At 39.6% G+C, this 21,890-nt stretch overlaps 1 protein-coding gene across 3 annotated transcripts in view; it reads left to right on the forward strand.

Moving 5' to 3' along the window:
• The first annotated feature begins 12,863 nt into the window (after positions 1 to 12,863).
• The window catches only part of Mast4 (microtubule associated serine/threonine kinase family member 4), a 415,893-nt gene continuing 406,866 nt past the window's right edge, over positions 12,864 to 21,890 (forward strand). For all 3 annotated transcript variants that reach the window (XM_090331761.1, XM_090331763.1, XM_090331762.1), the window contains exon 1: positions 12,864 to 13,005. In XM_090331761.1, coding sequence (XP_090187887.1) covers positions 12,879 to 13,005 — 127 coding nt within the window. In that variant the 5' untranslated portion in view covers positions 12,864 to 12,878. The remainder of the gene's footprint in view (positions 13,006 to 21,890) is intronic.

A 21,890-nucleotide genomic window follows, 5' to 3' on the forward strand; every position in this document is an offset into this window, starting at 1 on the left:
TGCTTTGCTCTCAGGTCGGTTGCCAGGATGAATTCCTTCTCCCCATCTTTTCCTTACAAGCAGTTTCCTTGCATCAGGGCATCTCCCACAGCAACTGTTTGTCTTGGAGGTATTCTTAGGAGGCTTATGTAATGTTAGGGTGCTGCCAACAGAGAAGTTCAACCAGAGCCTAGTTGAAAAAGTGGAAAGGAAAAGGAAAAAGAAGCAGGCTCAGTGGCGTCTCGTACACTTGTCTATATGGCTTGTGATAATGTGGTTCATTCTTGACTGTAACTAAGAGCAGCTGTTCTGCATCCTGTGCTGGTGCGGCTTGTGTATACATGGAATGGAAACCATTCAAGAAGAGCTTAAGGCTGGTATCTGGCCAGGGCTCAGGTGTTATTAGCTATATCTCCAAGACCTTGGTCAAGTCACATAAGCACCCAAACACTCAGTTTCCTCATCCCTGAAATGAGGATGAGAATAATGCCATATCAGAAATTTGTCTTAAATATTAAATGAGATGACATGTTGGAATGGATCCTCATTGGAATGGATCCTCATTGAAAGAGGACTGGTCCTTGAGAGCATGGAGAAAGGGGGCATTTTCTAGCTGCTCTTTTTGTTAGTCTTTCTTACTTCATGGCCCCAGTGCTTATCCCCAGATCTAGATGCCTCTTCCCAAGGTGTGGCCCACTCCCTTTCTTTCCATGAATCTCCGTTCAGATGTCCATCTCTCAGAGTGACCACCTCTAACCACCATTATTAAAAAGTGGCCCTTTTTTGGTCCTATAGGTTCCTTTACTCTTTACAGTTCTTCTTACCAACTGTAGAAAAAGATTTTGCTGTTGTTACTGCTGTCTCTACAGTACCCAAACCACACTTGGCACATAGTAGATGCTCAGTGAATTTATACAAGGATTCAGGCATACACAAACTTGTTTCATAAAGGGCCAGACAGTAAATATTTTACACTTTGTGGTTTTACAATCGCTGTGCAACTGTTCAATTCCCCCATTGTAAACAGAGTGTAGACAGAACATAACAAATGAGCGTGGCTGGGGGCCAACAAATTTTATTAGTTGCACGGACTGTGGTTTGCTGGTCCCTGCAATACCAATGAGCAGTGAAGGTCACTAGTGGAAGTTAATGGTTGTGGTAGTTTGAACTTGATGGGAATGAGGCCTTTTGGCAGTAGGTATAGATGCAGAAATGGAGACCAAAGGAATGCATAGCTCTGGTGAGGAAGCAGCCTGGCTCCTGCTCACCTCCTGGTAGAGAGGACAGAGATGGGGTGCTTCCTTAGACAGTCCAGGAACATGGGTGTGTCCTTTTCAATCAGTGCTGGCCTTTCAGTGCTGTGGACTAGTTTTTGTCCATCTTTAGTAAACATGAGGCAGAGGAAGTCATTGCTGAAAATCTGCACATAGAGAGCAGAAATCTAATGGGTCTACTATAAACTCAGGTTCTTAATTTTTTAATTTTATTGATGTATATAATATTTTAATGCATGTCTGCACAGTGTGACAATATGATCAATATAAATGGCATACCTGTAGTCTCTAGCTTTGATCATTTCTCTGTGTGGAGAACATTCAAAAATCTTCTCTCTTAGGTATTTGGAAATGTGCAATTAAGTTCTGTTGCACAGTAGGAAAGCTACTGTGTTACCGAACACTGGCAGTTTTGTTCTTTCCAGCTGTATTCTATAGCCATTAACCATCCTTTCTCCATCCTCCCAACCCCTCTGCTTTTCTAAGACTCCTAAGTTAAGATTTTTATATAGCACAACCCTATATTTATTCAAAGGAAAAGTATCTTTACCTGTAGATTGCAGTTCTGTTCTTTGAGGCAGGTTTGAAGTTCAGACTTGCAACTTTCCCTGTAGTGTGTCACTTGATCCTAGCCTTTACGTCCACATGAGTTCAGCCCTGAGTCCTTCTACCAGTGGGATGCAGGAATGGGAAAGTATAGACCTGGGCCTGGGAGAAGGAGTAGGGTCAGGGGCTGACTATAAAATAGTTCATGCTTCATCTGCTGGAATCGATTTTCAGACGATCATGCTTCTGTAGTAGAGATTGGTTGGTACTATTGCTGGTCAAGGTTTCCTACCCCTCCCCTTATGTGTTGGTGATTTTCTATTTTGGTACTGTCATGTGAAAGTGAAACAGAATCGTCTTGGCCAGAAGTAGGTATAATTTTGATCATAATTTTAGAATTTTTTTCACATACATGGTTAAAAAAATAGAGAAAAGGTAATCAGAATTTCTAGTGCTTCAGCTCTTCTCCTGTGACACAGTCTAGTTTATGAAAACTCTACTTTATCCTCTGGGACTGCCTGGAGTACTCTGGGGATTCTTTTTTTTTTTTTTTTTGCCAGTCCTGGGCTTGAGCTCAGGGCCTGAGCACTGTCCTTGGACTTTCTCAAGGCTAGAGCTCTACCACTAGAGCCTCAGCACCACTTCCGGCTTTTTTCTATGTATGTGGTACCGAGGAATCGAACCCGGGTCTACATGCATGCTAGGCAAGCACTTTAACCACTAGGCCAAACTCCCGGCCCCACTCTGGGGATTCTTAACAGTAAATTATTTTCTGTCTGTTTTGTGTTTAATTGCACTATGGCTATGGTGAATACTTCGTATACTAGAGTTAAGAGTCTATGCCCAAAATCAACGTTTTTTTTTCCTTCTTATTTTTATTGTATTCTGGGAACATCTCTATGTGCTGTAAGGCTTTTAAAACCTAGAGAAAAGTCTTCCTGGCAGACTGAGTCAGTCTTGTTCAGAGCCAGGCCTTTGTGGGAAATAAATATATATTAAGAAGTTTGTGGGTATGGGGGGGGGGAGGGAAATGGGTACCAAGACATGTGAAAGGGTATCAATGTATGTGAATTAATGCACCTTCCATCTGGCAAATATCATGTAATTTTACTAATTACAATAAAAAAAATCTAAAAAAAAAAAGAAGTTTGTGTCAGTGAGTTAGGTTTTCCAAGTACAGTATAATCAGATCTCTTGGGTGGTCATAACTCAAGTGAATAGTAGAACATGAATATAAGTTCAGGTGTATTCTTCTTAAATATCTATGTTGTAATTAGTTGCTCTCCTTTTACTTCAGTCTCCTTCATTTCATTTCTTGCTTCTTCCCTTCTTCTTACATGTCTGCCCACTTCTTCTTTCTGACTCCCTAGTTCATATTCCTTTGAGAGGTTCTGCAGGTTAAACTTGGCCTGATTCTTCGGGACTGCGAGGTGTAGCTGGTAAAGGGTGACTTGGATTTCAGCCTTTTCCAAAGAAAAGCTGGGGTATCAGATAGTCACCCAAATTCTATTTCCCAGGTCCAGGTTGTGCCCTCCAGGTTGTGGAGCTGGGGCAGACAGTAGGTAGCACATTTGGGAGGTCACATGATGTTGGTGAGGGTCAAGCCCCTGGCTTGCTGTACTTCAGAGGTAAAGAAGTCAGTGTGAGATCTCAGGCACATGAGGAAGGAGAATAAAGGGAGGGATGACAGTGATCAGGAGGCATTGTACTTACAAACTGCTGGGTTCACCTGAAACACCTCCTTAAATATAATGTAAAAGATAAAATTCTCAGAAGACCATTGGTACAAAATAGGAATACCCAATAGTCTCATGTTTATAATCCCAGAACTGTAGAAGGAGAAACTGAAGGATCTCGTGTTTCAAACCAGCCTGGGCTACAATGAGAGAATCTTCTGCTCTTACCCTGCCTGTGAAAAGACCATAGTCTCAAGGCAGCGCCCCAATGTTGAGTCCTGGGGACAAAGTGCAGGGAGACTGGCAATTGGGATGTATAGAGTTAGCCTAGGGCAATGAGGTGGACCCCAGGATAATGGGAACCTGGTCAGACAGAAATCAGGAGTAAGATAGACCTGGTTTCACAGGCTTTGCCTTGGAGACATTGGAACTGTGGAAGGAATATGGACCCTTATTCTTTTAGCACCTCTTTTACCATTAGCAAAATGAAAATATAACCTAACGAGGGGAAGTGGGCACATGGTATTAATTTTTTTGTGGGTGTGTGGTGCCCTCTTGGAATTTTCCATTCTAATTTTACTAGAAAGGAAGATAGCTGGAGTGGAGGGTTTTCTTTTCTTGCTTGTTAACCATGGGCAGAATCTTTAGTTATATTGCTGATGGTGACAGACTGGTATCAGGGGACTTTAATGACTTCAGATAAGTAAACAACTTCAGGCATAGATTAGATCCCTAAGTAAAGGTCGGGGCAACATCTAGAATATTAAAGTGACAGGAAAACAGGTGATACATATGCAAAGTTAAATTAGTATTTTCCCTAATGTCATCACTCCTAAACCAAAATTTGAGAAATGATTCATAGTCTAAAAAATTGAATGTATAAATGCCATGTTCTTAAAACTTGTACAATAATTTTAACTTCACTGTTTTCACATCTTTCCATTGTGGAATTTGTTGCTTATTGTACATTATAGTCAGTCTCAATTAAATGCTTGCTGCATAATGCTGTGTCTTTGGGCTATGATATTCTATTGCTGGTGGTTGACTGTGTATGTGTTGTGTGTGTATGTGTGTGTGCGCGCGTGTGTGTGCATGTGTGTAAATGTTCATGAGTAAAGGAATTGACCTCATTGAAGTTGAGTTGATAGATAAAAGTGAGATAGTGCTATCAAAGTGCTAATCTGCACATTTCTCTGTGTAGAGAATCAATTCTTTTAAGCAATAAACCTGGCAGTACAGCTCTGTTTAGGTGAATGCCATTATGTTTAGATCTAATAATGCATTTTAGGATGTTTCTGAAACATACTTTATGTTGCTAATTTGTTTGTGATGTTAAGAATCTCAAAATCAGAGATGGAAGCTGAAGGTGTATTCCAGATACGGAGGCATTAGGATCACAGTTCTAACTTAGCCTGGACATTTTAGGGAGACACTGTCTCAGAAAAGAAGATGAGGAAGAGAAGGGGGAGGTCTGTAGGGGTGGAGAGATGATATTGGCATATGCACATCTTGCAGTTTAAATATATACTTTAATACATTGTTTCTTATTTTAATAAAACTTCAAATTGTTTATGCTAATAATAGTACCAAGAAATGGTTTGCTTACCAAACCTTAGGAACAATTTTTGCTCTTTCTATCTGTGATATTCTTCTGTTTGCCTTATTCATCTCAAAAGGTGTTTTTTTTATTCCAGTACTAATGATGTAATATGAAATGCATGATTTCAAAGTCAGGTGAAAGATGTATTTCAATTCAGTACAATACTCTTTTAATGGTCTGACATACACTAATATTATGCCATGATGCCAGGAAGGGGGTGTTTTGTAGTCTTTGGCAATGCAGTGGGGTATTTTTCTTATCTATATTCTTGAATAGCAAAGAGCAGAGTTAAGAGTACCAGAGTGGTGCTGCTGGAAGGGTCAGGTAATGGAGCTATGTGCTGTGTCAGTGAGCAGTCAGAGGGAGCTGAGCTGACCTTAGAAGGATAACAACAGTAACGAACAATGCTTGTGATTATTGAGTGTTCTTCTGTGCCAGCCTATACTCTGAATCAGTACTCTGTACCCTCATCACCTCTAAAGTCTATACTTAAAACAGAAGTACCTTGCCCATACCCTGGCATTGGATTTCTGTTCCTGGACATTCAAACATGGCTAAGGCTTTCCTTCTTTGCTTGCTCTTCTTAAGGTGAAAGTGTGACTGAAGAACCCATAGTGATGGGTGATCGTGAATTCTTAGGCTCTAGAATCAGATGTCTGAGCTCTCTTTAATGAAGGATTTGGCCTAGGGTAACTCATCTCACTTAAGTTATAACAACAACAACAAACCCAAACCATGGCAAAATTGTAGTGAACCATTTGTGGTGAGACATCTGCAGAAATATTTACCTAGACAATGAGGATATTATGTTGTTTATGGTGATATTTCTAGTCATTTCAGTGGTCCTGTGTCGCACACTTACCATGTGCTAGGACTTGTTGAACATGTTCACCTGAATGAATTCCACTCATCCTCAGCTACCTAAGGAGCAAGATGTTGTTTTCACTAATGTTTTGTGAATGAGGAACAGAAATAATGAACTGTCTCTCCAAAATTATCTGTCTTACCTCAGTGTTAGCTCTGGCTGAGCTCCTAACCACTATAGAATTTAGTATGAATCCAATTATGACTGCCTTAATGATAGAAGTCTGTTGTATTTTTAACAAAATTTAAAATATTGACGGTAGGCTTTAGTTTGAAAGTAAATAAAATCCAATTTTGAAATGTACTGAATTCATGTTAGGTTACCAATTTGAATCTTTACTGGGTGGCAAGAATGGGAGAGGACAAGTGAGCAGTTTGGGGCACAAGCATGTGTACAGTTTTATCATTCAGATATTTTTATGTCTTTGGTTTCTAAGAATAAGTAATGTCAAAAGTAGAATAATTGAACACTGTAGCCTCTCTATTCTCTCTCTCTCTCTCTCTCTCTCTCTCTCTCTCTCTCTCTCTCTCTCTCTCTCTCGGCAAAATCAGACTTGATGAGGAAAATCTGTTATACATGCAGATGACATTGGGGATCCCTTTGAACTAATGAACTTTGGACTCAGGGCAGTCCATTCTGATGGGTCTTTAAAATGTACGTGCTACATCTTCTGTAGTTAGAGAATAGAGAAGCAGTTGGGTTGAGAGACACAAGTAAATATGGGGGATACAATTAAAAGGTTGAATATTTAATTATTTAGGAATCACGATTAGAGGTTGCCTTGTGCAAAAGTTAGCATATTAGTTTGATGTATAGGTAAAAGACTCTGAAAAGATGCCATTTGTTATAACCCAAGGGTCTTTTCCATGTGTGAAGTGTTCAATTTTGTCAAAGTACTTAGAGGCTCATTTTAGCATCTCATCTTGAGTAACATTTAATATCTATCCTTTGGTAATAAGAGCTCTTTATGGCATGTGTAGTGTTATAATGCTTGAAGGAAATACCGAGAATTTGCAGTTCATTTGTTCTTTCCTCCAATGTTTACAAGGCGACATTTAGGTAGCGGTCATTGTTGCAGGGATGGCAGCACAGTGGGCCAGATAGACTTGGTATAATGTCATGTCCCTTACATTTTAGCAGAGGAAGTATGGAAAGAACAAGAACAAAAGATAGAGGTGATGAAGACAGATGAGGGAAGAGAATGAAGTGACAGGCATAATTTTCTTTTTTATAGATAGTTACAAAGGGCCTACTATAGAGTGACTTGTGTATAGAGGCCTGGAAGATGGAGAAGACACCTAGAAAATCAGAGTCTTAATATGCAGAGTTCCACATTGGAGAATTCTTGGGGCCTCTGAGATTTGGGGGGACACTAAAGAAGAATGAGAGGATGGTTGATGCTCGGGATAATGAAGCTTGGGGAAGTTGGACTACTGTCTCTGATGGGTTTGTTCTGGGCAGAGGAGAAGCAATGGAGCAACTCTAGCAAACATAGAGGCACCAAGCTTAGAGTTCAGAAGGGCCACTGGGTGCTTTCCTGACACTACATGGAAGCAGAAAGACCTGTTTGGAGGCTATTGCATGAAAGATCATCACAGTCAGACAAGATAGAGGAAGAAAAATGATGGAGTGATTGGAACTTGGGTATACTCTGAAAGCTCAGCTGATGGATCTGGTGGCTAGATCAAGAATGAGTAAAAGAAGGTAAGGATAGCTGTAAGATCTGTCACCTGAATAGCTAGAAAGGAGTTGGCATTTGCTGAAGTTGAAAAATAAATCTTTCTCTTTTTACCCATGTGGTTATTATTAATATTTTAAAATGGTGAATTTGTGTGCCTGGGTGTGCTGGGGTCTGAAGATTAGGTTGGAGGAAATAGTGCAGAAGGCTGATGGTTCAGTATTCAGGGACAGTTTTAATATCTTTTAGAGGTGATGAGTAGATTTGCTTAGAGAGGCAGCCATAGGAAAAGGAAACAATGAGTTCCATGTTTAGAGACAGTGATGGAAAGAGGGATCAAAAATAGCAGCAGCCCAATGAAGCATTTGCCTTTGATGACATCTTCCTTGATGACAGAAACCTTATGCAATCATGTGGCTTCTCTGCTTTTCTCAGTAGGTTGCAAAACAGCAAATAATGGATAATGATGGCAAATACAGAAACTATGAATGGGACAGTCTTAGTACATGACTTGTATGTGATTAGCTTACCAACTTTCTTTGGAATCTACATCAGATTTATGCTGATTATACACCTTTTATTCCATAAGATGCTTTTGTGTTTTCTATAATAGGCCTTTAGTTCCTCCTTACTTACATCGGTGCTCTACTATACTCCTATCTTGTATGACTTCTAAATTCAATAATGGACAACTACACTTTACTATTCTTCAAAGCTTCCTGGTACTATAGTTTATGGAACTCACTGGAAGTCCAGATTTTCTGTTGTAGAAAAGAATGTCTAGATCTAGGCTACTTACAAAAGTACAAAGTAGTACACTATCAGTATACTATCAGCATCACTGTCAGTATCAGATCCTATCAGCATAGTGAGAGGATATAGCTCGGAGCCAGCTCTTTGCTCAGGGAGAGACATTAGAAGTGTTTAAAGCATCTGGAACAAGCCCCGGCTGCCACGTCAGTAAGCATCCATGAAAGTTTCAAGATACCTTGTGTCTTCAATTACACTCCATGCAGTTGAAGAATTGGGGAATTTGGAAAAGTAGAAAAAGATTTAACTGAAATCTGTTAAAGAGCAATGCCAACAAGGATGTGTTTCATGGGTACTGTGAGCCCCAGGGTCAGATGAAGTGTTTTTAAAGGGGTCATGCATATTTGAGTTAGGACAATAAATGGAAAATAAACTACAGAGCTGTACTGGGTTATTTTGAGGAACACTGAGTAATTGTAAAAGGAACACTAAAGCCACCGACAACACAGCAGATTTGGGAAAACGATCTATTGGAGAGAACTCTATTGGGAGTATGAGCTGGTATGAAGAAGGAGAGAGGTTCTAGGAACATTGCACTCTGCTTGTAGGTATTTCTCCTCACACAATGTTTGAACATTTATAGTTCTCACAATTTACTATGTTGACTTTCCTAGATTTAAAGTAATACTTTCCTCGGGGTTGTGATTCTGATTAAAACAACAACAAAACCTGGCTTATGGACTAATAGCTTCTGGCTGTCTATTGGTAATGGACAAGATATATTTTTTTCCTTTGTCGTATATTTAAATTTTCATTCCTTTCCATTTTGTTTTACATTTGTTTTATTTATTTATTTATTTTGCGCCAGTTCTGGGGCCTGAACCCAGGGCCTGAGCACTGTCCTCGGACACTTTTTGCTCAAGGCTACCACTCTGCCACTTGAGCAACAGCACCACTTCTGGATTTTTCTGAGTATATGGTACTGAGGAATGGAACCCAGGACTGTGTGCATGCTGGGTGAGGACTCTACCACTAGGCTATGATGCTCCCAGCTGTTTTATGCTTTTGGTGCAACCACATACTTCTGATTTAGGTAACCAAATACTTCCTATTTAAGAATCACTGCTTTTCTTCTACTTACTTTTTTATACCCCCTGTTAATTTGTGAAACAGCAATCTTCCCCTGGAGTAATTAATTATAATCCTGCAAGCTGAGTGAAAAACAAGTTACATAAGCTGATGAACCTTAAATGATAAATATTTGTATTTTATGCAACTGCCACTAATAATTAAGAGAAAATAACTAAGTAAAATGGGCCCTAAGTTGCTTGATTGCTTTGCGGGGCACTCAGCCATTTACTAGCAGAGGATGGACCATTTTGTTGAATGTCTATGGCATATTGCCACCTTGTGGCCACAAGTTTTCCTTGCCATGGAAAAGGAGAAGTGTACTAGTGTTTGTATTTATCGTGGTAGCAAAAGATTTGACATCTGGCAAGAATATATGGATACTTTCCATTTTTTTAAAATTTACGAGGGTAGCATGCCCTTAGAAGAGGCATCCTGAAGTGTTTGGGAGCAAAAATGTTCAATTCCTGTAACATTTGCAACCAGTATTCACTGTGTATGTAAATGTGCTTAAGTATGAAGAGATAGGGTCTTATTGTAATATTTATTTCACTCTGCCATAGTTGTGAATTTTCTTCTAAAAATTTTCAAAGTAAAAAAGACAGAATGGCAGGAAAAATTGGGACGAGGACTTTAAAAAGGGAGAGCTAAGAAAGAGGGAAGAATAATCTCTGTAAGTGTGATACTCTTACTGGGTCGGACCATGGATTGATAGTTGAGGTATAACTATTCAGGTTTCCTCTTCACAATTCATTGTCGATGAGATTTAAAGGGAGAAGGTCTAAGGCTAGATGGGAATCCTTTTTCTGAATCTCTCCTAAGTAACCAGTAGCAACGTCAGCATGTGCCTTCTGACACAGCTCCTTTGTTTCTTTTGCAAGTGTCCTCAGGAATCTCTTTTCCCTCCTGATCTGGATTTAAATATTTTTAAATTATCTTTAAGTAGCTGAACAAAGGAGGTGCCATGTAGCAAATACACTTACAAATGCCATGCATCTTACTCAGTGTCATCTCCTTTAACATTCTCACTCCCTCTCCCCCTTGACCCATTCCTTCACTTACATTTCATAATTTTGTGTTATACACAATGAATTCTTGATTGCATTCTCGAATCCTTCCTGCCTTCATTTGTCTGTCCTTCTTCCCTTGCCCCCCGGTCACTGCCGCTCTTGGATGTACCCATTTCCTGGTGCTTCTTTGACCTTGTCTTTCTAAAAGATTGTACTATTTGAGTTTAATTAATTCATTTGTAACCACTTGCATATGACCCAACATGCTTATTTACAGATTTATAGGTCTATCCACAAATAAGGGAAACCATGCAAGCCATGTTCCTCTGGATCTAGCTTACTTCACACTATAATGTTTTCCAAGTTGTTCCATTTCTTAAAGGACATACAAATCAAAGCAGCACTGAGATTCCACCCTGTCCCAGTTAGAATGTCCATTATTAAGAAAGCAAACAACAAATTCTGGTGAGGATGTGGCCAAAAGGGAGTGCTACTACACTGTTGAGAGTGTAAACTTGTTCAGTTACTCTGGAAAGCAGTATGGAGGTTCCTCAAAAGACTAAACATAGAGCTTCGCTGTGACACAGCAATCCCACTCCTAGCAATTTATCCAATAGAAAGTAAACAAGGCAGCAGGGCTTATGCCTATAATCCTAGCAACTCAGAAGGCTGAGATCTGAGGATTTTGGTTCAAAGCCAGCCAGCACTGAAGATCGTGAGACTCTTACCTCCAATTAATCACTAGAAAACTAGAAGTGGTGCGGTGGCTCAAGGGCGGTAGACTTGAGCTGAAAAACTTAGGGACAGTGCCTAGGCCCAGAATTCAAGCCCCATGACCACCCTTCCACACACAAAGTAAACAAGGCTACAGTAAAGCCATCAGCACAACCATGCCAACTGCAGCACTATTTACCAGAGCCAAGATAGGGAATCAGCCCATTGGACAAATCAGTCAGTGGACAAATGGATCGATGAAATGTGATATATATATACATATATATATATATGTGCAACAGAATTTTATTCATCTGTTAGAAAGAATGATTCATAAGTAATTAGGCTGATCTTGCTTTGGTTCTTAAAGTAGATATGCTGCTAGTTCTTTAAGGCCTCTCATGGAAATACTGACTAGAAACACATAAATACTGTTAGGAAACACATAAAGCACTGACTGGGTTTGAGGTGTCACTTTCTGAAAAGTATTTGAAACTCATTCAATGGATATCATTAATACAGTTGAGCTGGGGAAAAGTTGCTGAACTAATAGAAGTTCTGTCTCAACTAACTTGGAGAGGGATATTGTAGAGAATCAAGTGAAGAGACTGACAAATAGTTGTTCTAGACCTTGAATTTATTCTTCCTCTAAATACATGTATGTTAGTCTTACTTCAAAGAAATTCTCATAGATATAATCAAGTGACTACCCTCTTTCCCGTGAAACAGAACAAGATTCAATGAAATATTCCTTTAAATGCCTGGATTTGAACAACACTATTCTTTTCTTCTTTTAAATTTTTACGAAGTTGGCCCTTTTCTCTGCCAACATTTGAGAATATTTGGATACCCTTTTATTTAATGGTCCTCATAGTAATTTGGATATGTATATACCCATGAATATTTTACCCTTAATAAATATATCTATATATAGGTATTCATTCTTACTTGAAGGCAAACACTTATAAGGTATGGCATTCTTCAAGTATGAAAGGTTTTCCTATAAAACTGAAGTAGATCTTGAAATAAGTGTTTTGACACAAGGGATTCTTTTGTAGAAAGCTGTCTGTTGAAGTGACTTTAGTTGCTCTGATTCTGGTGACAGGTTCTCTTTTTAAAAGCTATAAAGTGATTTAGAAATGTATTGATTTCCATTAAAGTCTATGGTGTTTTCCTGGCATATATTTAGAAGAAATAGATGAATTTTCTCGTGTGACCAACAAAAGTGATTTCCCACTTCTTTCTACAGCAAAATTCTTCAATTGGGGGACAAAATATATGACCATAGAAAGATATATTTTATACTGGGACCCAAGCTATAGTGATATATAACTCAGTCAAAAATTTCCTACAAAAAAATCCTCCCCTTTCCTCATTAGATTCTGATAATTTTTATTTTATTGCATTCAAAAAATACTGGTCATGATCAACAAAACCTGATTTCCTGACCTGCATTCAAAACTTTGTCATTACCATTTGGCAACAAGTGAGACCATCTTTAAGTTGGAAGATACAACAAAATTCAAAGGAAGAACAGAGAAAGCAAAGGAAAAAAACATGTGGGAGTGAGTTTTCATCCTGGATATTCTGATTGTCCATGGCCAATCATGCCACTGTCCTTCTCTCTGCAGCTTGATCACATATTATCCCCACCACCCATGCCATTTCGGAAATGCAGCAACCCAGATGCGACTTCGGGTCTTGGACGCTCACTGAAGTACAAGAGGCAACTGAGTGAGGATGGAAAGCAGCTGAGAAGAGGGAGCCTGGGAGGAGCCTTGACAGGTGAGTGGGGCTTCCAGGAGACTTGGGTGGTGAAAGAATTGGATGTCCTCCTTGCTGGACCCCCAGTGGCTATTGAGTTCCGTGTGTGAACATCAACCTATGGACCATTTGGTAAAAATCTCAGGCTATAGAGAAAACAGTTAGTTGGAAGGTCTTTTTTTTTTTGTAAACTTAATGAATTATTTACATACAAAGATCTGTTCCCACTTTTCATATGAGTTGGAGTAAATTTATACCCAAATTATTGCCAAAATCAAAATATAAAATGTTCTCTCTGCCCAACTTGGTCAGTTACAACCCTTCTTATCTCAAGCTGACCCTCATTCTTTGTGCTAAGATAGCCACACATCTGCTGTCTGTTGCTGGAGATTAGATGAAGTTTTATTTTATTTTTTAATATTTTTATTGTATTTAATAAAAGGGTTACATGATATTTGCCAGATAGAAGGCGCATTAATTCACATACATTGATACCCTTCCACATGTCTTATAGAGCCATACAACATGTACTCTTTTGCTCAGTGTAGTATTTGACGGTGTGTTATTATGCCTATCACTTGTGTTTAATTGCTATTTTCCAAAAGTGTGTCATTTCCTATTCACACCAATACTCAACAAGGAAGCCAACACCTCTGTCTCCTTGCTTGCCTGTGGCTTCATGGTATGCAGCCCAGCTTAAAATTACTTTCATATGAGGCAGAGAAACTCTATGGGACACTGGAGAGAGCATCAAAAGCACTTACATGTGCTGAAAAAGTTGAAACTGAAAAGGCTGATCTTCTCTGTGAGAAAATAATGGTTACCTGGGAAGAGGAGAATGGATAAAAATGACTGACATCGCTTAGATGAGGGAATTAAGTCTAATATTCCTTTGGGGAGGGACTGTGGATGTGCTGATACTGATTGGAGGTTAAACTCAGGGTGTGACAACTCTCCCTTAGCTTTTTCCCCTAGGTTGGCACTCTATCACTTGAGCCATACCTTCACTTCAGTTTTTTTCCCCCTTTCCTTTGGTGAGCAGTGGTTAACTGGAGATAACAGTTTTACAGACTTTCTTGCCTAAGCTGGCATTGAACCGTGATCTACAGATTTTAGTCTCCTGAGTAGCTAGGATTATAGGCTTAACTACTGGCCTCTGGTATTATATTGTGTAGCATACATAGAAATAGGATTACTATGGTTGACAACAATTAAATATTTGTAAATAGCAAGAAGAAGGGATTTTGAATGTTTCCAACAGGCAGAAATTATACTTATAAGTTATGCATTTAGTATACATGTATTCAATATACATAGGTGTCTGTAATTACATATTACATATGTGCATTGAAATATTACATTATAGTTAAGGATATAGCTGAGTGTAGCTTAGCGCATGTAGCCTTGTGTTTACCCTCCAGTATCACATACTCATGAAGAAACAATCACCTTGTAGCCCAGAAATTGGTACTATTATTATTTGTCAGTTCAGAGTAAACACATATATTAAAAAGAGAAGAATTAAATTGAAGATTAAAAAAGCTTCCCACAGAGGTCTTCACTAACCTTACAACAGACAAAGGCCTCATCTCTAAAATATACCAACAGCTCAAAAATTTGAATCACTCCAAAACTAATCTCCAGAGAAACAACCATCCCATTAAAAGATGGGCCAAAGACTTAGAGTCTTCTCTGAAGAAGAAATAAGAATGGCCTATAGACACATGAAGAAATGCTCGGCATCTCTGGCCATAAAAGAAATGCAAATCAAAACAACTCTAAGATTCCACCTCACTCCAGTTAGATTGGCCAGGATCAAGAATCTAATAACAACATATGCCGGAGGGGATGTGGCCAGGAGGGATCACTACTACACTGTTGGTGGGAGTGCAAACTCATTCAACCTCTATGGAAAGCAGTATGGCAGTTCCTCAAAAGACTAAACATAGAACTCCCCTATGACCCAGCAATACCACTACTTGGCATTTACCCACTCGTCCAGAAACAAGGACATACTAAATCCACTAGCACAACGATGTTCATTGCAGCACTATTTACCATAGCAAAGATATGGAACCAACCCAGATGCCCTTCAGTTGATGAGTGGATCAACAAGATGTGGTATTTATACACAATGGAATTCTATGCTGCTGTCAGAAAGAATGACATCGTCCCATTTGTAAGGAAATGGAAAGACTTAGAAAAAAATCATGTTTAAGTGAAGTAAGCCAGACTCAAAGGAACATGGGCTTAATGATTTCCTTCATTTGTCATGATCAGTAGAAACCTTGGCCTCTGCTAGCAGAGATTTACAATAGAACAAAACCTAGATACATAAGGCCATATAGAATGATGCTAAATAAAAGGACCTCCAGTATATAGAAACAAAAGCCATATAATGAGTGTGTTGGCCTTAATGTACTATGTAATCTCTTATCTCTTTTGCTGTCCCTTGGTTATCTCATATTGTTACAGTATTTCACCTGGTTATCTGATATATTGTATATATGCCTATTTGGTTATTTGAAGTTGGATAGGGAAGGGAGGAAAACAACATGAGGGCGGGGATAGGGGGAGGGAATTGGGACCAAGACATGAGAAAGGGTATCAATGTATGTGAAATAATGCACCTTCTATCTGGTGACTATAATATAACCCTTCTATTAATTACAATAAAAAATATATGAAAAAAGAAAAAAAGCTTCCCACAAAACAACATTTTTTGAATACAGAAAGCCCACAAAATCATTTTTACTAGATTGAAAAACAATGGCAAAATTTATTTAACAAAAAAAACCTTAAGAAACCATTGACCATTTACATTCTCATTAAACTTAACATTTTTATGTTAAACTTAAGTGTAAATCACTGAAGTTTAATTTTATTTCCTTTGAGTGCTTTCTCTTCTACACACTAATATTTTGCAGGACCTTTACTGATTTTTAAATCCTAAGACAAGGTTTGGTCTACATACAGCAGTCTTGTCTGCCAGCTCATAAACGGTCTGGAACATAACTTGAATTGCTCACATTATTTTTGCAAAAGCAGTGTACTGAAAGCTTTAGAATGATACAGATATCTGTCTTGAAATGTGAAATTTAACCTTTAACTTATGTGTGAATATGCATTTTAGTGCCAGTCCTGGGGATTGAAGTCTGGGCCATGGCTTTGTCCCTGGGCTTTTGTGCTCAAGGCTATGGCTCTATCACTTGAGTCACAACTCCACTTCCAGCTTTGGGTGGTTAATTGGAGATAAAAGTCCCACAGAAGCTTCGCAGCACACACAGCTCAGTGTTTATTTACTATGAAATCCCATTGTTGAGTAGTCTTGTAATATGGCATGCTTCAATAAGATTTTGTATAATTAAGTGATCATAATTAAGTAATTGACAAAGGGAAGGAAAGTAAGTACTATCTGCTAAGGGGTTATGATTGAATAGGCTTCCTTCATTCACAGACATATAAAGGATGTAGTGATTTTTTTATGCCTTGTAATACTACATGAGAAAGTTTTTGCTCTTTTTTTTTTCTTTTATAGCATTTGGTGACATACCAGCCAATGACAGTCATGCTGTAGACACTGAAGTTCCTCAGTGACAGACAATAAGAAATCTTCTTGTTCACCAAGTTGGAGATTATCCATAGTATGAAACTCACTGCTGCCTCCACTTAGTTCCAGGATACATTTTGGGTTCAGATCTATTCTATGTGTTGTTCATCTGCTTTCTGACACCAGAAGCCATGTTTTGGTAAAAGCAAGAGCTTGAGAGATGAAGTGCATCTGGAGATGTCATGTTTGCTAGCTTAGTGTGGCCATGCCAGGTCAATTCATTTCTTCTACCTTGACAGCTTGGCAAGGATGCAACACTGTAATGCACTTTTAAAGCAAAATTTGCAGTAAAATATTTTTCATGTGCCAGTACTAGAGCTTGAACTCAGGTCCTGAGTGCTGTCTTTTAGCCTTTTCTTTTCAAGGCTGGTGCTCTACCATTTGGGCCGCACTCCCACATCTTGCTTTTTGGAGTTACGGGTCTTACTAACTTCCTTGCCCATGTTGGCTTTGAAGTGCAATCCTCCAATTTCAGCCTTCTGAATGGCTAAGATTACAGGCATAGGCTACCTGCACCTGGCAAATAAAATGGCTTGTTTTTAATTTTTCTATTGTTTTAGTTATAAATGTATGTGTTCAGTGTAGATAAATTGAAATAAAGAGAGCATTATGAGGAAAAAACTCATAATTTTATTACAATTGAAATAGATGAAAAATTTCCTCCCTAACTACAAATGTGAACCACTTAGACTATTAAGTGAAAGGCAGGAAGGAGAGCGAACCACATTTTATTTATTTATTTTAGGGTTGACATTTAAACAATAGATCTAGTGCTTGCTCTGTCCTTCACTGCCTAAAGAGTGTTTTGTTCCCTTTTTTAAGACATAATGATGTTTCCTTCTCCTCTCAGCCTGCTACTTGTTAAATAGGCACCTAGAAGCATTGTGTAAACATTGGTTGAGCTTTTGAGCCCTCTGCTGAGGAAGAACGACATTATTTTAATCATTATACAGACCCTGAAGTCTGGGCTGATATGTGCTTCAGTGAGTTTGACAGCTCACAGTGAGGAAGCTGTTGGTGAAGAAGAGAACCTCTGGATGTTTGGTATGCAAATGAATACCAGCATCCCTGCCCCATTCCTAGTCCAGAGAGATCTGTTTTCCAAAGGGTATGCACATTGCAAGAGGAATTTACACATTCCTATGCATTATATAGGAATGCAACACATACACACAGTATTAGTAATAGTGAAAATCAAGTTTCAAAAATGGTGAGAATGTTCTATTGGTGGAAAGACAGAGAGCTGACTCTTTCTTGGACTGCGGAACTGAATTTGGATTCACACTGGACACTGAATTATTTTTTCCTCAAGCTCCACAACTGAACAACAACAACAACAACAACAAAATGAGTACATTTGGAGCTGGGTGGGATGACTCATGCCTGTAATCCTAGCTACTCAGGAGGCTGAGATCTGAAGATCAAGGTTCAAAGTCAGCCTGGGTACTAAAGTCCGTGAGACCCTTAACTCTAATTAACCACCAGGAAACCAGACGTGGTGCTGTGGCTCAAGGGGTAGGGTGGTAGCCTTGAGCTGAAGAGCTCAGGGACAATGCCCAGGCCCAGAGTGCAAGCCCCACAACTGACAAAAAAAAAGAATATATTTATATTTACATAGAGCTCATTGGTCTTTGAAGATGTGGGAGCAGAATTATAAGATATGATCTGGGAAGAAATGAGGAGTCAGGGAAAGCCACTGCACTTTAGGAGCCAGGAGAGTTGTTGTAAGGTGAGGCGAGTTGTGTAGATAAGAGGTGAAAAGGAGGATGAGGACAGGGTATCTAGAACATGCCTATAGGGACTGGCCTTTCATTGGAGGGGTACCTCCTCCATAAGAACAGGAGGTAGAAGTACAAAAGAGATGGAGTTGGTAGGGTAACTACATCTCTATCATGTACTACCACTCAGCAACAAAAAGAAGACAAAAACTCTCAACACATTAACACATCCAATACCCTGAGTAAATTTCTAGGAAACTGTATCAAGTGGGAAAACAGTCCATTCTAACAGGCTGTACCATCTCTAATTTCTTTTCTATATCACACATTGTTCAGATGACAAAATAATAGAAGTGGAGAAGTGAGTGGAGGTTGCCTGGATGTGGGGTGGGGTGGAGGGAGGCAGGAGGTGGACCATGAAGGGTAGCAATATGAGGGGTGCATGCAGTGGCAGACATGTTCTCAGCCTTGACTGTGTCAGCCACATCTACTATGGTATTGTGCCATGGAAGAAGCAGGGTGAAGAGGGGTATCTGGTATTTCTTTTTGGTTTTGTTTTTGTTTTGCCTATTAAGTTAACCATTAATTTGCATAGGAATGACTCTAAAGTAGAAGAGTAATGAAACCAAAAGGCACCAGGGCATAAAACATAGAAGGACAGATTAACTCTCCAAAGTTTATATGAACACACATTGTATGTGTAGCATTCAGCTCTATTCCTCCATAGTATTGCTTACTACGACATGGAAATTATAGTGTTTCAAGCTTAATTTGTAAAATCCCATTTCCTTATTGCTACCATTAATCGATTTGCATTCTTACAAAGGGTAATTTAATAAATTAGGGAGGCAGATGCTGGTGACTCATGCTCATAATTCTAGTTATTCAAGAGGTTGAGATCGAAAGGTTACAGATGGAAGCCAGCCTGGGCAGGAAAGAGACTTAAAAAAAATGGTTATTGTAAAGGTGATATAGAAGCCCGCATGATCCTCGCTACTCAAGAGGCTGAGATCTGAGGATCAAGGTTCAAAGCCACTAAAGTCCATGAGACTCTTATCTTCAATCAGCCTCTAGAAAATGGGAAGTGGAGGCCGAGGCTCAAGGGGTAGCCTTGAGCTGAAGAGCTCAGGGACTGACTGACCAAAAAACCCCAAAAAACCAAAAAAACCAAATGATATGCAGAGTGTTAGAGTTACATAAGCCAGCTAATGAGTACAGTATCATTGGACAATGTTTCCTCTTTTCCTTCTCTCCCAGTTTTTCTCTCTTAACCCCCCTACCCCCCAAGTTGTATAGTTCATTTTTAACATAGTGTCTGGTGAGTATCACTGCTGCATTTGCTCACCCTTTGTCCCACCATTTCTGTGCTCCCCTTACCCTCCCCCAAACAAGTAAACTTACATACAAGACAAATGGTACAGAAATAAAAAGCAGTAATAAAGGAGAGAAAAAAAGAAAACTAACAAAAAAAACCCTCCTGTTTACATTTCCTGAAGTTCATTTCGATAGACATCATTTTATATTGATCATGGGCACATGTCTGTTGAGCCATTGTGATCCTCTCCTAAGAATGTCTTTCTTTGGTCTCACTGTGTAAATGTCTAGGGACTTGTATAATTGATCACAACCAGTATGTTTACTTTAGATTTATAGGCACATTCTAGTTACCTCAAGTGAGAGAAACAATGCAGCCTATTTCTTTGGGTCTGACTTACTTCACCTAATATAATTTTTTTCAAAATCAGAAAAGAGATTCATCTCCAGTGAACCATATCAGTGGAACTATGGTTCACGTAATAGAGTGCTATCTTTGGGCAGAAAAGCTAATGGACAGTGCCAGTGCCAGGCCCTGAGTTCAAGGTCTAGGTGACTCTCTCTCTCTCTCTCTCTCTCTCTCTCTCTCTCTCTCTCTCTCTCTCTCTCTCTCTCTCTCTCTCTCTCTCTCTCTCTCCCTCCCTCCCTCCCTCCCTCCCTCCCTCCCTCCCTCTCTCTCTCTCTCTCTCCCTCCCTCCCTGTCTCTCTCTGTCTCTCTTTCTCATACACACACACATGCGCACACACACACACACACACACACACACACGCACACACAAATGGATTAGTTTCACTTTTTCAGTGCATTGTGAGATTGCTAGCTGCATGTCAGAAGGTTTCTCTGGGAATGAGGGAGGAGATAGGAATTTTTGTGATAAATAGGAAGAATAGGAAGGTAAGCTATATAAAAATGTGGTGGATTGTTTTGGAGGGGGGGTCGGTTGTGGGTCTTGAACTCTGGGGCTGGGCGTTATCCCTGAGCTCTTCAGCTCAAGGCTACCGCCCTACCCCTTGAGCTACAGTGGTACTTCTGATTTTCTGGTGATTAATTGGAGATGAGTCTCAGGTACTTTTTAGTGCCTGGGCTGGCTTTGAACCATGATCCTCAGATCTCCGCCTCCTGAGTAGCTAGGATTGCAGGCTTGAGCCACCTGGCAGGTGGAAATTTTTGATAAAGTGGACACCAGGTTAAGGCTCAGAAGATGAGAGCATGAGTCAACTGGGAAAGCTGATTCCTTAGAACAGAGCAGTAAACCCTGGTCCAGGGCTACTTAAGAGTGGAGAAGGGGCAGACATGGGTGGAATGGGAATGAGAGAGACTGCTGTTGGTGGAGATTCTCAGTGGTCAGTTCAAATTCTGAAAGTCAGGATTGTGTATTTGATGAGTTTGCCAGATCTCCAAATAGTTCATGTTTAAAAATGTTTTGCTGGGGCTGGGAGTTTGGCCTAGTGGTAAAGTGCTTGCCTAGCATGCACCAAGACCCAGGTTCGATTCCTCAGTACCACATACCTAGAAAAAATCTCAAGTGGTAGAGCTCTAGCCTTGAGAAAGCCCAAGGACAGTGCTCAGGCCCTGAGCTCAAGCCCAGGACTGGCAATAATAATAATAATAATAATAATAATAATAATAAAAAATGTTTTGCTGCTGGGTGCTGGTAGCTCACACCTGTAATCCTAGGTACTCAGTAGGCTGAGATCTGAGGATCATGGTTCAAAGCCAGCCTAGGCACAAAAGACCATAAGACTTTTATCTACAATTAACCACCAGCAAACCAGAAGTGGCACTGTGGCTCAAGAGCACTATCTTGTGCAAAAAGAGCCCAGTGGCAGTGCCCAGGTTCCTCACTGAAGTCCCCCATGTCTGACAACAAAAATAAGACCATTTTAATTAAAGGCTTATAAACATCTTGCTTCCATTTGTTTTACTATTTCTTCATATTTGTAAAGTCTCCCCATGTAACAAAGGGCAGGACTTCTTTGAAATTAGTTCAATACTCAGTTTTAGAACTTGTAAACTTGTTTTGATTTGCATTTCTTTTATGACCAGACATGTGGAGCATTTCTTCATGTGTCTATAGGCCATTTTTATTTCTTCTTCAGAGAAGACTCTCTTTAAGTCCTTGGCCCATTTTTTAATGGGATGGTTGTTCAAAACAATGCTAAGATTCCACCTCACTCCAGTTAGAATGGCCAGGATCAGGAAAACTAATAACAACAGATGCTGGAGGGGATCTGGCCAGGAGGGATCACTACTACACTGTTGG

Source organism: Megascapheus bottae, chromosome 4 (assembly GCF_031878675.1).
Source record: "Megascapheus bottae isolate mThoBot1 chromosome 4, mThoBot2.hap1, whole genome shotgun sequence".
Lineage (NCBI taxonomy): Eukaryota > Metazoa > Chordata > Mammalia > Rodentia > Geomyidae > Megascapheus > Megascapheus bottae.